This window comes from Erinaceus europaeus, chromosome 23, assembly GCF_950295315.1.
Source record: "Erinaceus europaeus chromosome 23, mEriEur2.1, whole genome shotgun sequence".
NCBI lineage: Eukaryota > Metazoa > Chordata > Mammalia > Eulipotyphla > Erinaceidae > Erinaceus > Erinaceus europaeus.
In genome coordinates this window covers 2,724,388-2,738,874 of record NC_080184.1, presented here as the reverse complement: position 1 = coordinate 2,738,874, position 14,487 = coordinate 2,724,388, and the positions used below count along the sequence as shown (strand labels likewise).

General features: G+C 55.3%; 2 protein-coding genes across 7 annotated transcripts in view; both read right to left on the bottom strand.

Annotated features, from left to right (window-relative positions):
* Window positions 1–1,652: 1,652 nt before the first annotated feature.
* LOC103115227 (zinc finger protein 250-like) overlaps window positions 1,653–14,487 on the bottom strand; it is a 35,843-nt gene continuing 23,008 nt past the window's right edge. For 4 of the 6 annotated variants that reach the window (XM_060181572.1, XM_060181576.1, XM_060181575.1 and 1 more), the window contains one exon: window positions 12,444–14,173. In XM_060181572.1, the coding sequence (XP_060037555.1) occupies window positions 12,564–14,173 (1,610 nt within the window). In that variant the 3' untranslated portion in view covers window positions 12,444–12,563. Of the gene's footprint in view, window positions 4,683–5,348; window positions 5,442–6,743; window positions 6,871–8,010; window positions 8,147–10,110; window positions 10,209–12,443; window positions 14,174–14,487 lie in introns of those variants that run through there. The other 2 variants (XM_060181577.1, XM_060181571.1) reach the window with 2 other exon arrangements.
* Window positions 11,275–12,427, bottom strand: LOC103115228 (HIG1 domain family member 1A, mitochondrial-like). Its single transcript, XM_060181608.1, has one exon. It carries the CDS (start codon window positions 12,395–12,397, stop codon window positions 12,077–12,079), a length of 321 nt encoding a protein of 106 aa, XP_060037591.1. The 5' UTR covers window positions 12,398–12,427; the 3' UTR covers window positions 11,275–12,076.

Genomic DNA, 14,487 nt, shown 5'->3' with positions numbered 1-14,487 from the left:
AATACGGAGCTGGTTGGCGGCTCCCCTGGCTGAGTGCACTAGTTAAAACGTGCACAGGCCTGGGTTCAAGGCCCTGGTCCCCCACCTGCAGTAGGGAAAGCTTCAGAAGTGAAGCAGGTGTCTTTCTTTTTTTTCTTTCTCTCCACCAGGGTTATCGCTGGGGCTCGGTGCCTGCACTACGAATCCACGGCTCCTGGAGGCCCCCCCCCCTTTTTTTGGCCATTTTAATTTTAGTGTTTAAGCAGAGCCCTGCTCAAATCTGGCTTATCGTGGGGTAAGGGATTGAACCTGGGACTTTGGGGTCTCAGGCATGGGAGTCTCTTTGCAGAACCATTGTGCTATCTACCACCGGCCCTGGGCCTCCTTATTTATTTATTTATTCCCTTTTGTTGCCCTTGTTTTATTGTAGTTATTATTGTTGTTTTTGGATAGGACAGAGAGAAATGGAGAGAGGAGGGGAAGACAGAGAAGGGGAGAGAAAGACAGACACCTGCAGACCTGCTTCACCGCCTGGGAAGCGACTCCCCTGCAGGTGGGGAGCCGGGGGCTCGAACCGGGATCCTTATGCCAGTCCTTGCACTTGGCACCATGTGCGCTTAGCCCACTGTGCTACCGCCCGACCCCCCAAAAGAGTATTTTTCAATGATCACTACTCTATTTCTATGTTTCTTCTTATTATTACTCATTTACTCATGAGAAAGATAGGAGAGTAAGAATCAGACACCACTCTGGTCCAGGTGCCACCAGGGATTGAACTCAAGGATCACACGCTTGAGAGTCCAATGCCTTGAGAGTCCACCTTGTGGACCGCTCAGAGGCTCTTTGATTTTTTTCCCACCTATAATTTGGCTTCTCTCTGAACCCAAATTGAGTGGAATCAAGTCTTTTTTTTTTTTTTTTTTTTTTTGCCTCCAGGGTTATTGCTGGGGCTCGGTGCAGAATCAAATCTTTTTTATCTAAAAAAATAAATCAGTCATCACTGGGCGGGACTAGACAGCAAAATGGCTGAGGCTCTCTCCTGCCTGAGGCTCCAAAGTCCCAGGTTCAATCCCCTGCACCACCATCAGCCAGAGCAGAGCAGTGCTCTGGTTTAAAAAAAAAAAAATACAGAAAAAAAAAAAAGGGATGCAGGGAGCGGTGCACCTGGTTGAACGCACATATTCCAGTGCGCAAGGACCCAGGTTCGAGCCCCTGGTCCCCACCTGCAGGGGGAAAGCTTCTTGAGTGGTGAAGCAGGGCTGCAGGTGTCTCTCTCCCTCTCTATCTCCCCCTGCCCTCTCGATTTCTGATGGTATCCAATAAATAAATATAATCTAAAATAATTTTTAAAATATCACTATGGGGGTCGGGCGGTGGCGAAGTGGGTTAAGCGTACGTGGCGCAAAGCGCAAGGACGGGCATAAGGATCCCGGTTCGAGCCCCCGGCTCCCCACCTGCAGGGGAGTCGCTTCCCAGGCGGTGAAGCAGGTCTGCAGGTGTCTGTCTTTCTCTCCCCCTCTCTGTCTTCCCCTCCTCTGTCCAGTTCTCTCTGTCCTATCCAACTATAAACGACATCAATAACGACAATAATGACAACAAAACAAGGGCAAGAAAAGGGGATAAATATATTTTAAAACATCACTAAATATTTGTCCACTCATGAGAGCGAGCCAGTGAGCCAGGGCATGATTTGAGCATAGAGGGTGCTGGGGGGGGGGGTGATGGTCTCAGGACCCCCCCCCCCAAAAAAAAAAAAATGTCATAGTGTCACCTTTCTGGCCCTGTGCTGCCCTGGACGAGGGAGGCCAATTTTTTGGTCTTGAGAGGGGAAACAGGAGGAGGCTCTGACGACAGCAAGACAGGGGCTGTTGATTTGTTGACTTATTCTTGGCTGGAGACAGAGAAATCGCGAGGGGAGGGGCAGACAGAGGGAGACAGAGACCCGCAGCCCTGCTTCCCCACCCGTGAAGCTTTCCCTCTGCAGGTGGGGTCTCTCTCTCTCTCCCCTTCCCACTTGATATCTGGCTGTCTTTTGAATAAAATAATAATAATAAAAAGATAATAATAATAAAAAGAAACTAAGGAGGCCGGCTGGTGACGCACATGTTAACAGTGCCCAAGGACCCGGGTTCGAGGCCCCCCCAACCCTCACCCCGGTCCCTACCTGCAGGTGGAAAGCCTTGCAAGTGGCAACGCAGGGCTGCGGGTGTCTCTCTGTCTCTCACCCTCTTTCTTCTCCCCTCTGGATTTCTGGCCGTCTCTGGCCAATAAAGACAGATCAGGCAGGGGAGAAAATTTTAAATCAGACCAAACCAAGAAGCGAGGGCTAGCCGGGCGGAGACGCAGCTGGGTGTGCGTGCGTGTTCCGAGGATGCAGGTTTGAGCCCCCCGGCTCCCCCCGCCTACGGGGGGTGGGGAAGCGGAAGCGTTGCGAGTGATGGAGCGGGGGGGGGGGGGGGGGGCTGCAGGTATCTCCCTGTCTCTGTCCCTCCTCTTCCCCTCGCAATTTCTGTGTCAAACCCAGAGGCTGGAGAGTCTGACGGACTAGGCGGGGCAGCGCCTGCTCCCTCCACGGGAGTGAGACAGATTCCTGAGCACAGGCCTGGCCCAGCAGCATCGCTGAAGCCAGATGCAGAGGGGGGCACATTCGTGGGGTCGCTCCTGTGCGTCTTCTTTCTTTTCCTTCCTTTTCCCTTCTTTCCCTTCCTTCCTTTCCCTTCCCTTCCCCTTCCCCTTTTTGGTTTTGCCCAGAGCCCTGCTCAGCTCTGGCTGACGGTGGTCGCGAGGGACTGAACCTGGGTCTCTGGCTCCTCAGGCAGGCCGATCTCTCTGCAGAACCCTGATGCTGTCCACCCCGCACCCCCCACCCTTCTGCCTGTCCCCGGCCCGTGCGTCCCCTTCCTCAGATGCCCTGTGACGTGCGACTCCCCGGCCAGCGTCTCTCCTATTGTTCCTGAGCGCCGTCCCCGATGTCCCCGGCTACGGCCTCCCCGTGGCGGCCGGCGCCCGGCCGTGCGTCTTCAGGTGCCTGTGCAGCAGCGACTTCCAGAAGAAGGTCTTGTGGCACTGCGCGCACGCGTGGGGCCGCACCCCGGTGTGGTTCTGCAGGTGCACGTCCAGGTTGGACTTCCACCGGAAGGTCTTGCGACACTCGCGACACTCGTAGGGCTTCTCCCCCGAGTGGATCTGCAGGTGTTTGCGGAGGCTCGGCTTCCGGGTGAAGCATTTGTGGCACTGGGCGCAGGCGAAGGGCTTCTGGCCCGTGTGCGTGCCCAGGTGCTCCCGCAGGTGGGTCCTGTAGCAGAAGCGCTTCCCGCACTCGTGGCAGGCATGGGGCCTCTCCCCCGTGTGGACCTTCAGGTGGACCTTGAGGGCCGACGGGTGTGAGTAGCCCCTGTCGCACTCGGGGCAGCGGAAGGGCCGGTCGCCCGTGTGCGTGGTCAGGTGCACGTTGAGGTTGGACTTCCACTTGAAGGTCTTGGGACACTGGTGGCAGGCGTGGGGCCTCTCGCTGGTGTGCGTCTTCAGGTGGGCCAGGAGGTTGGACCTGCGGCCGAAGGTCTTGAGACACTGGCCGCACTGCTGGGGCGCGTCTGCGGCGTGGGCGCTCCGGTGTCTCCGGAGATGCGACTTGAGGCGGAAGGTCAGGGGACACTCGTGGCAGCCGTAGGCTTTGTCCCCGGCCCGATGCTGCCCGTGGTCCCCCCCGGGCCTCTGGCGGGCGTGCGTGTTCATGTGCTTCTTGAGATGCGCCTTCTGGCCGAAGGCCTTGGGGCACTGCCCACACCGGTGGGGCCGCTCCCCCGTGTGGGTCTGCAGGTGCTTCCGGAGCCCCGAGATCTCGGCAAAGGTCTTCTGGCACTGGGCACACACGTGGGGCCGCTCGCCCGTGTGGGTCCTGAGATGTTTCTGGAGGCTGGACTTCCAGCAGAAGGTCTTCTGGCACTCGGGACACACGTGGGGCCGCTCGCCCGTGTGGATCCGCAGGTGCTCGGTGAGGTTGGACTTCTGGGCGAAGGTCTTGGGGCACTGCCCACACCGGTGGGGCCGCTCGCCCGTGTGGGTCTGCAGGTGCTTCCGGAGCCCCGAGATCTCGGCAAAGGTCTTCTGGCACTGCCCGCACCGGTGGGGCCGCTCGCCCGTGTGGGTCTGCAGGTGCAGCTTGAGGGTGACCCTCCAGCGGAAGCTCTTGGCACACTGCTGACAGCGGTAGGGCTTCTCACCCGAGTGCGTCCTCAGGTGGACCGTGAAGTTGCCCTTCCGACAGAAGGTGCGGGGACACTGCGGGCACACGTAGGGCTTCTCGCCTGTGTGGATGCGCCGGTGGGCCAGGAGGTTGGACCTGCGGCCGAAGGTCTTCTGGCACTCGCCGCACGCATAGGCCTTCTTCTCCCCCGGGGGTCTTTTCCGGGGTCTCTGGACGGGTGGCTTCGGGGCGGGTCGCGGGGGGAAAGCAAGGCTGGGCCCCCGGCTGGACGTCTTCCGATCGGCCATCGGCGTGGCCAGGGGACTTGAGGGCTTCCAGCGGACGGCTGTCCTGAGGGGCGACGTCTGGGGGGGCCCATGGTTGAGACTGTGCTGGGGATGCCACTGTGCCGACGTGTCCGAGAGGGGAGGGGGGCTCAGCCGGTCCTTATGCAGGCTGTCAGGCCCAGGTGGGCGGCCCTGGAGCGCTCTGTCTCTCTCATTCTGCCTGTCTGGGTCTGAAGCCAGAAGGACAGAAAGAGAGAGAGAGAGAGAGAGAGAGAGAGAGAGGTGGTGGACATAGCATAAAGGCTACCAATGACAGGCTATCATTTCTTTGTTTTTTTTTTTTAACGTTTATTTCCTTATTCCCTTTTGTTGCCCTTGTTGTTTTATTGTTGTAGTTACTGTTATTGATGACGATGTTATTGGATAGGACAGAGAAAAATGGAGAGAGGAGAGGAAGACAGAGAGGGGGAGAGAAAGACAGACACCTGCAGACCTGCTTCACCGCCTGTGAAGCAACTCCCCTGCAGGTGGGGAGCCGGGGGCTCGAACCGGGATCCTTACACCGGTTCTTGTGCTTGGCACCCCCTGCGCTTAACCCGCTGCGCTAGCACCCGACTCCCAGTCTTTTAAATATGTTTATTTACCTATTATTGGATATAAACAGAAATTGAGAGGAGAGGGAAAGATACAGAGACAGAGAGACACCTGTAGCCCTGCTTCACTACTTGTGAAGCTTCCCCCCTGCAGGTGGGGACTGGTGGGGACTGAACCCCAGTCCTTGTTGACTGTAATGTGTGAGCTTAACCCGGTATGCCTCCACCTGGCCTCCTGCAGGGGTCTCTATGTCCCTCTCCCTCTCTATCTCTATCCCCCCTGGGCCAGGAGCGCTGACTGACCTGAGAGGCTCCGGGGGGGAGCTTCTGCCCCCGTCCACGGCTCTGCTCCTTGCTCCAGCTTGACGATCACTCCGGGCTTGGCTGCGCAGTGCCCTGCGGGGAAGAGAGAGAGAGAGAGAACAGAGAGCTTTCTAGCAGCTGCTTCAGCCTCACGGCCTGGGAAGCCCCATCAACACACAGCGCTGAGCCCCGAGTACTGAGGGCTTGGTGAAGCTTAGATTCAAGTGCTGATCACTTAATGTTTGGTTGAGAAACATATATATCAGAGGAAGTCAGAGATCCAGGAGGTAGTGCACTGGCTCCAGTGTTAGGTCAAAAAATCATGGCATCCTCCCTAGAACCGGCGTAAGGATCCCGGTTCGAGCACCCGGCTCCCCACCCGCAGGGAGTAGGCGGTGAAGCAGGTCTGCAGGTGTCTGTCTTTCTCTCCCCCTCTCTGTCTTCCCCTCCTCTCTCCGTTTCTCTCTGTCCTATCCAAGAGGGACATCAATAACAATAATAACTACAACAATAACACAACAAGGACAAAAAAAGGAATAAATAAATAAATATTAGGAGCAAAAGTTTTTTAAAAAAAAAGAAAAAAAAATTATAATCAAAGAACATGTGAAAGAGAAGACAGTAAAAAGCTTTCTTTAAGACGAGGGCTGTGTACACGGCCCTACCTGAGGGAGGTATCACAATGTCCGCACAGTAATAGTTTTATTTATTTAGTAACCAGAGCCCTGCTCAGCTCTGGCTGTTGATGGGGAGGGTAATGAACTTGGGACTTGGAGCTCCAGGCATGAGAGTCTCTTTGTAGAGCCATGATGCTATCTGCCCCTGCCTGATAGATTTTAAAATCTTTTTTTTTTTCCTTCCAGGGTGAATCCCGGGGCTCGGTGCTTGCACTGTAAACCCACTACTCCCGGAGGGCGTTTTTTCTATTTTGTTGTTGTTTATTGCTGTCATCATTGTTGGACAGGACAGAGAGAAATGGAGAGAGGAGGGGAAGACAGAGAGGGGGAGAGAAAGACAGACACCTGCAGACCTGCTTCACCGCCTGGGAAGCGACTCCCCTGCAGGTGGGCAGCCGGGGGCTCGAACCAGGATCCTTAGGCCGGTCCTTGCGCTTTGTGCCACATGCGCTTAACCCGCTGCGCTACTGCCCCCCCCCCTTTTTGTAATTAGGAGAGAGAGAAATTGAGAGGGGATGCAGAAATAGTGAGGGGGAGAGAAAGACACCTGCAGACCTGCTTCACTTCTCCTCTATCTCTGCCCCCTGCAGGTGGGGGCCAGAGGCTTGAACCTGGGTCCCTGCGCACTGTGATATGTCCGGAAAAGAAGTCAAAGGAGCTGTCACCCGGGCACCCGGGAGGCTCAGGCAGCCCTGTGGGGACCGGGCGCCGCACCCACCCAGGGCCGCCAGGCTGCTGTAGGTGTCCAGCATGACCGTCCGGTACAGGGTCCTCTGGGTGGCGCTCAGGAGCTGCCACTCCTCCCGGGAGAAGGTCACCGTCACGTCCTCGAAAGACACCGTCCCCTGGAAGGACACGGGAGACACAGTTAGGGACGGCCAGACAGCCCGGGGGCCCCGCTCCGGGGACACAGCCTCTCAGCTCTGAGCCGGAGACCCCACGTTCGAACCACGGCTCTGCATGAATGAGTGTGGTGCTCTGGTTCTCTCTCTTTCTCTCCTCTTTTTCCCAGAGCCCTGCTCATCTCTGGCCTATGATGATGCTGGGGATTGAACCTGCGACCTTTGGAGGGTCTCTCTTCTCTCTCTCTCTCCCTCTTTCTGTGATAACTGAAAAAGGCTTCATCAGGGGGCAAGAAGAGAGGATCTGGATCCTCAATCTGTTTTGTGTTTTAGCTGGTAAAGAAGCAATATTTGGGGGGTCGGGCAGTGGCGCAGCGGGTTAAGCGCAGGTGGTGCAAAGCTCAAGGACCAGCGTAAGGATCCCGGTTCGAGCCCCCGGCTCCCCACCTGCAGGGGAGTCGCTTCCCAGGCGGTGAAGCAGGTCTGCAGGTGTCTGTCTTTCTCTCCCCCTCTCTGTATTCCCCTCCCCTCTACATTTCTCTCTGTCCTATCCAACAATGACCACAGCAATGAACATCAATAATAATAAACACAACAACAATTAAAAAAAACATGGGCAACAAAAGGGAATAATAACTAAATTTAAAAATAAAAATAAAAAAACATATGCAGTAAGTTAAGAATATTTTTTAAGGGGTGAGTAGTAGCTTGCTTTTCCTTCAGATTTCTTTATTTGTGAGGCAGACAGGAGGAGAGAGAGAGAAAGCACCGGACGTCACTCTGCTCCACATGCTACCGGGGATCGAACTTGGGACTCGGGACCTCGTGCTTCAGAGTCCAGCGCTTTGTTTGCCATCCCCCGACCACGCTTAGTGGCGTCCGCGGTGGAGCGCGCGGTGCCAGGCACACAGATCCCGGTGGCATCCCCAGTCCCCACACGCACCCAGAGCCCGGCACAACCCAGAGCCCCGTCCACTCAGCCCGGACGGCCCTCAGGACCCGTGGCCTGCAGGGCGCCACATGCCACCTGGGGGTGGGGCCGGGGGCTGTGTCCCGGGAGGGGCATTTCGCTCCTCTGCGTCCCCACGGACCCCTGGGCCCTCCGGAAGGACGAGTGAGAAGAAGACTCGGTGGGCAGCTCACCAGAGATCTCTCCATGGTCTGGGCCGGGACTCTGGCAGGGGGAGCGCAGCCGGGAGGGGAGGGGAGGGCAGGGCAGGGTGCTGGGGGGCTGCTCCTGGGTCCTGGCTGCTCCCGGCCACAGCTCCCCACCTGGGACCTGGAACAGACAGAAGGGAGGCTGGACAACATACTCTATGCTCCACCTGAGGAAGATGGGTCCTGAAATTGGGGCATCTTGGAACATTCCTACTCATGACCACAGACTGTGAGCTCAGATCTAGAGGGATGCAGAGGTCACACAGGCTCCTAAGCTGAATATGGGCCCCAGATCACATCAAATCGATGGGGTTTACAGTCAACAATATTTATACCCCTTTCCCATATTAGGGAGCTACTCTCTTCCCTGATCCAGCTTTCTGGTCCTTTTTCCAGCCATGACATCATCTCCCCAGAGAATAACTTGGATCCACCTGCATATCAGATTTCAGGCTCAGGGGAAAACTAATAAAGCCATGGGCCCTTTGGAATAGACCTAAAATAGACCTACTAGCTTTCCCCACAATGGAGACACCCCTCCCCAATTCTTCATCTGCACTATTCCAGCCTTTAGGTCCATGATGGCTCAACAATGTGTTTGGCTTTGTATATTAACTCTCTTTTCAGCCACCAGGTTCCGGATGCCATCAGGATGCCGACCAGACTTCCCTGGACAGACAACCCCACCAATGTGTCCTGGAGCCCCACCTCCCCAGACCCTTCCCCACTAGGGAAAGAGAGAGGCAGGCTGGGGGTATGGATCCACCTGTCAATGCCCATGTTCAGCGGGGAAGCAATTCCAGAAGCCAGACCTTCCACCTTCTGATTCCCACAATGACCCTGGGTCCATCCTCCCAGAGGGATAGAGAATAGGAAAGCTGTCAGGGGAGGGGATGGGATACAGAGTTCTGGTGGTGGGAGTAGTGTGGAGTTGTACCCCTCTTATCCTATAGTTTTTGTCAGTGTTTCTATTTTATAAGTAAATTAAAAAATATTAATGAAATAAAATAAAATATTATGAAGCGACTCCCCTGCAAGTGGGGGAGCGGGGGCTCCAACCGGGACCCTCACGCCGGTCCTTGCACTTTGCGCCACGTGCTTTGGACCCGCTGCGCCACCGCCCGACCCCGGGATAGTGTGGTTTTTCATCTATGTCGAGCCCCTCCCTGGGCGCTGGAAAACTCACGGCTGAAGCTCCCATGGGTGGAGGGACAGGGACCACCCTTGCTTTTTTTTTTTTTTTTTTTTCTTTCTTTTTCCCCAATGGCGGCACTGCGGTCTACAGATGTTCATATTTACATACAGACAAGCACACCCCTGACAGCTCAAAGACAAAAACACATCTTTTCTCTCTCTCCCTCTGTCTTAGCAGAGTCCCGCTCAGCTCTGGCTGACGGGGGTGCTGGGGCTTCAACCTGGGAGCTCAGAGCCTCGGGCAGGAGAGTCTGTCTGCAGAACCCTCCTGCTGGTTCACCTGCCACATTAATAATAATAATGATAATAAAATAAAAATAATCGAAATTAATGATAATAGCAACAACAACAACAACCTAACAACTGATCCCCAGAGGCCTGCTCAGCTCCGGCGGCTGGTGGTGGAGGAGGGGGAGGATCAAACCTGAGACCCCAGACCTTCCCAGGGCGGGAAGGTCATCTTGCTGGACCACCCTGCTGCCTCGCCTTCCCTAGCAATAACAACACTGATGGTCATCTAATAATGGTAATGGTTCATTCTTCCCCCCGGAGTCCTGCTGAGCCCTGGCTGCCGGAGGGGACGGGGCTCGAACCTGCCGCTCAGTCTCATCAGTGCCGTCTCGCAGCCCCATCAAGTTATAATAATAATAACAACAACAACAATAACAATTCTCCCCTGGAACCCTGTTGAGCTCTGCCGGTGGTGCCGGGGCTCGAACCCGGGGCTCAGAGTCTCAGGCAGGAGAGTTTTGTGCAGCAGCCCTGCGCCGCCTCGCAGCCCCATCAGCAATAATAATAATAATAATAATAATAAACCCTTGTCCCCGGGGGTCCCCCTGCACGCAGCGCTCCGGAGGGGCCCCGCCGCCCAGTCTCTCCCCCAGGACGCACCCCAAGACGCGCCGAGCGCCGCCAGTAGCCACAGACCAGACGCACGGGGAGCAAGATGGCGCTGTGGGGACGTCACTTCCGCCTTCGTCAGACGTCGTCGTGGCGCGCGGACGCGCTCGGCCAATCGGCTACAGCTCGTCACGGCGCCTGCGCGGTAGGTGGGGACGGAGGGGCGGGGCCCGACTAGGATGTGGGCGGGGCTCTTGCGACTGGAGGGCGGGGCTGGGCGTGGGAAAACTCGCTCTTCTGGTCCCTTAGTCAGGGCTTTTCAGGGGGCAGGAGACGGGCGAAGGGATTAACACCCCCCACCCGCCAAGAAAAAAGACTTTCAGGCCTGAGACTGGGAGATCCTGGCCCAGGTTTATCCTCCAGCACCTGCATAAAACAAAACTTGATGATGATGTATTGCAAAGCCATCACGAGACATGGTTATTTATTTTTTTCTGTTATCTTTATTGGATAGAGACAGTCAGAAGACGAGGGGGAAGGAGGGCTGGAGAGAGAGACAGAGAGACACCTGCAGCCCTGCTTCAGCACTTACAAAGCTTTTTCTCCCCTGCAGGTGGGGACTGGGGGCTTGAACCCGCATCCTTGCACCCTGTAAGGTGTGTGCTCAACCAGCTGCGCCACCACCCGGCCCCCGAGACATGTAATTTTGTAAATCAATATTAAACCACGGGTAGGGGTAGCTAGCATAATGGTTCTGCAAAGAGACTCTCATGCCTGAGGCTCTGAAGTCCTAGGTTCAATCCCCTGTACCACCATAAACCAGAGCTGAGCAGTCCTGTGGTAAAAAATTAAGTCATTAAAAAATTAAATGGGAAGTCGAGCGGTGGCGCAGCGGGTTAAACACAGGTGGCACAAAGCGCAAGGACCGGCGTAAGGATCCCAGTTCGAGCCCCCAGCTCCCCACCTGCAGGGGAGTCACTTCACAGGCGGTGAAGCAGGTCTGCAGGTGTCTGTCTCTCCCCTCTCTGTCTTCCCCTCCTCTCTCCATTTCTCTCTGTCTTATCCAACAACAATGACATCAATAACCACAACAATGTTAAACAACAAGGGCAACAAAAGGGAAAATAAATATATTTTTTAAAAAATCAAATTTTTTAATTTAAATTTTAAAAAAAAAATGTTTTACTGGATAGAGGCACCCAGAATAAAGAGGTATTTCATTTAATTTTTATCTTTATTGATTGGATAGAAACAGCCGGATACCGAGAAGGAAGGGGGAGATAGGGAGAGACAAAGAGAGACACCTGCAGTACTGCTTCACCACTTACAAAGCTTTGCCCCTGCAGGTGGGGACTGGGGACTAGAACCCAGGTCCTTGAGCTTTGTTACACCTGCGCTCAAACAGGTGCGCCACCATCCAATTTTTTTTTAATGTTTTTGTTTTTATTTATTGGATAGAGAGAGCCAGATATCGAGAGGGTAGGGGAGATAGAGAGGGAGAAAGAGAGAGAGACACCTGCAGCCCTGCTTCACTATCTGGAGCCATAATGACACTGCACATCACGCCCCCAAGATGGCGCCGGCCACGTGGTGGCTAAACCAGTAAAGTGGTAAACAACTTTGCGGAAGTTGGACAATCCAACTTCACAGACTGCGTGCAGTACACGTGAACTGTTTTATGATTGGTAGAAGGCTGCATGATCTATGAATGCTGTATGCTTGCTTAATGCCCATTGGCTGACTATGTAACAGTGAAAGGTACTTAAGGTGGCCATAAGAAGGAAATAAAGGAAAATTGAGGAAGAAGACTCTGGTGTCCGTGTCGTGGTTGCGGGCCGACAGAGACACTTCACCACTTGCAAAGGTTTCCCTCTGCAGGTGGGCTGGAACCCGGATCTTTGTGCACTGTAACGTGTGTGCTCAACCAGATGTGCCACCACCTGGTCCCATCAAATTATTTTTACTCACTCAAATAATTTATTGTCATTCTCAACATATAGCCTCCCTACTGAGATATCTAACTGAAACAAGTACTAAGAGCAAGAGAGCATCTCTTCTCAGGTTCAGGGTCTGCCCAGAACGCCTTATACAGGGAATGTCCCACACCAACAGTCATTGCTCCCACCACAAAGCCCTGGGCTGCTACACACATGTGGATCAGGTGAAGGGACATTTTAGTACTTCCTCTGCTCTTCAATTTGTATGATCCACATGCGACAATTGCTGTGAAACCAGCCCATCCCATGGGGACAAATGACGTCTCTTCGGCTTTTCGTACCAATTTCAACCCTTGATCTTCAGCGTATGAAGAGAGAGATACATCTGTGTTGCTTGACATAGTGACCAAGTAACATCCGAAAGCCCTGAAACCCCTCCTGGCTTTCTTTTTCTTTGTATTTTTATTTATATTTATTTTCCCTTTTGTTGCCCTTTGTTGTTGTTATTTGCTCGTGGTTCCGGAGGCTCGACTGCCAGCTAAACATCTTCTGACACTCTTGACACTCCTAGGGTCTCTCCCTGCTGTGGCTCTTCAGATGGTTCCTGAGGCTGGACTTCCAGTAGAAGGTCTTCTGGCACTGCTGGCACGCGAAGGTCCTCTGGCCCGTGTGCGTGGTCAGATGGGTCTTGAGATTCGACAGCTGCTGGTAGGCCTTCGGACACTCGGGACACTTGTGGGGTCTCTCTCCCGTGTGGGCTTTCAGGTGGACGGTCAGGTCGCAGTGCCAGTAGAAGGTCCTCTGACACTCCGGACACGCGTAGGGCCTCTCCCCCGAGTGGGTCTTGAGGTGCGCCTCCATGTAGAATTTCTGACTGAACGTTCTCCGGCACTGTGGACACTCGTAGGGCTTCTCGCCAGTGTGAGTCCTCAGGTGAACCCGGAGAGTGAACTTTCGGCTGAAGGCTTTCTGGCAGACTTGACACGTGTAGGGCCTCTCCCCCGAGTGAGTCCTCAGGTGCTCCTCCAGCTTGGACTTCTGATTGAACGACCTCTGGCACTCTGGACACGCGTAGGGCCTACCGGTGTGAGTCCTCAGGTGACTCCGGAGATAGGACTTGAGGCAGAAGGCTTTCTGGCAGACTTGACACGCGTAGGGTCTCTCTCCGGTGTGGAGTTTCTGGTGGGATCTCAAGTAGGCCTTCTCCAGGAAGGTCTTCTTGCATTCCTTGCACTGGTAGGGTCTCTCTCTCCCAGGAGCTGCATCTCTCTGGTGTGCTGACTTCCCAGAGTTGGTCGGTCCGCCATCTTGACATCCGGGGGACCCATCTACAGTGGGAGGCTTCGGGAGAAAAGCCACGTTGGCTTTCTGGCTGCAGGTCTCCTTGGGTGGTTCTGGGCCTGGAGAGTGTCGCTCTCTGAGGTGGGCGGTCAGGTGGCTCTTGAGGCCCGACTTGCTGAGGAAGGTCTGTGGACACTGCTCGCAGGCGTAGGGCCGCTCCCTGGTGTGGATCTTCAGGTGCATCTGCAGGTGCGACCTCTGGTAGAGGACCCTGTGGCACTGAGGGCACGGGTACTTCCGGTCGCCCCGGTGGGTCTTCAGGTGTCTGCGCAGGGCCCACAGCCGGGAGAAGGCCTTGTGACACTCTTGGCACTTGTGGGGTTTCTCAACCGTGTGCACCTGCTGGTGGCTCCAGAGGTCGGCCTTGAGGGTGAAAGACTGACAGTGGTAGGGTTCCGCCGTCCTGTGGGCGGCTCTCAGGGCTTCCGGTTCCGGCGGCCCCTCGTCCTCGCTGCAGTCCGAGTTTTCCCAGCCGATGTACGACTCCCAGGGGCTCCGGAGGGGTAAGCTGGGCTGGGTCTTCTGGGCCGAGTGTTTCTGACCGTGGGATTTGTGGGTTTTCCGGTGATCTCGGAAAGCCGACAGGTTGGCGAAGGTGTCGCCGCAGACGTGACACCGGAGCGTCTGCGAGGGTCTCTGCGGCCTGGGGCGCGGGGCGGCAGGTGGTTGGCGGGGGAGCGGGGACCCGCGGGGGCCGGCCGGGGGGGCTTCCTCGTCCCGATCGCGGTGGAGATTCCCGGGCGCGGGTCTCTCCAGAGCCGGCTGCCCCCACTCGTCCCACCGAGCATCGGCGCTCTGGGGATGGGCTCTGTGTCCTTCACTCGGTCCGCAGGGGTCTGAAATGAAAAGACAGGAGAAGTCGGGTACCACTGGTTGACGGGGACCCTCGGGAAACGCCCCTCAAAAACAACAACAAAATAACTACATACACCGACGACAACAATAACAAAATAACTACACAGATGTAGTTACATGTTTCAAACGACAGACTCAACTTGCGGTGTGTCTGGAAAAATACCTTTATTTACTTGTTCTTGGATAGAGACAGAGAGAAATGGAGACAGAGAGAGAGGAAGAAGCAGAGAGACCCCTGCAGCCCTGCTTCACCACTCGGGAAGCTTTGCCCCCCACAGGTGGGGAACCAGGACTT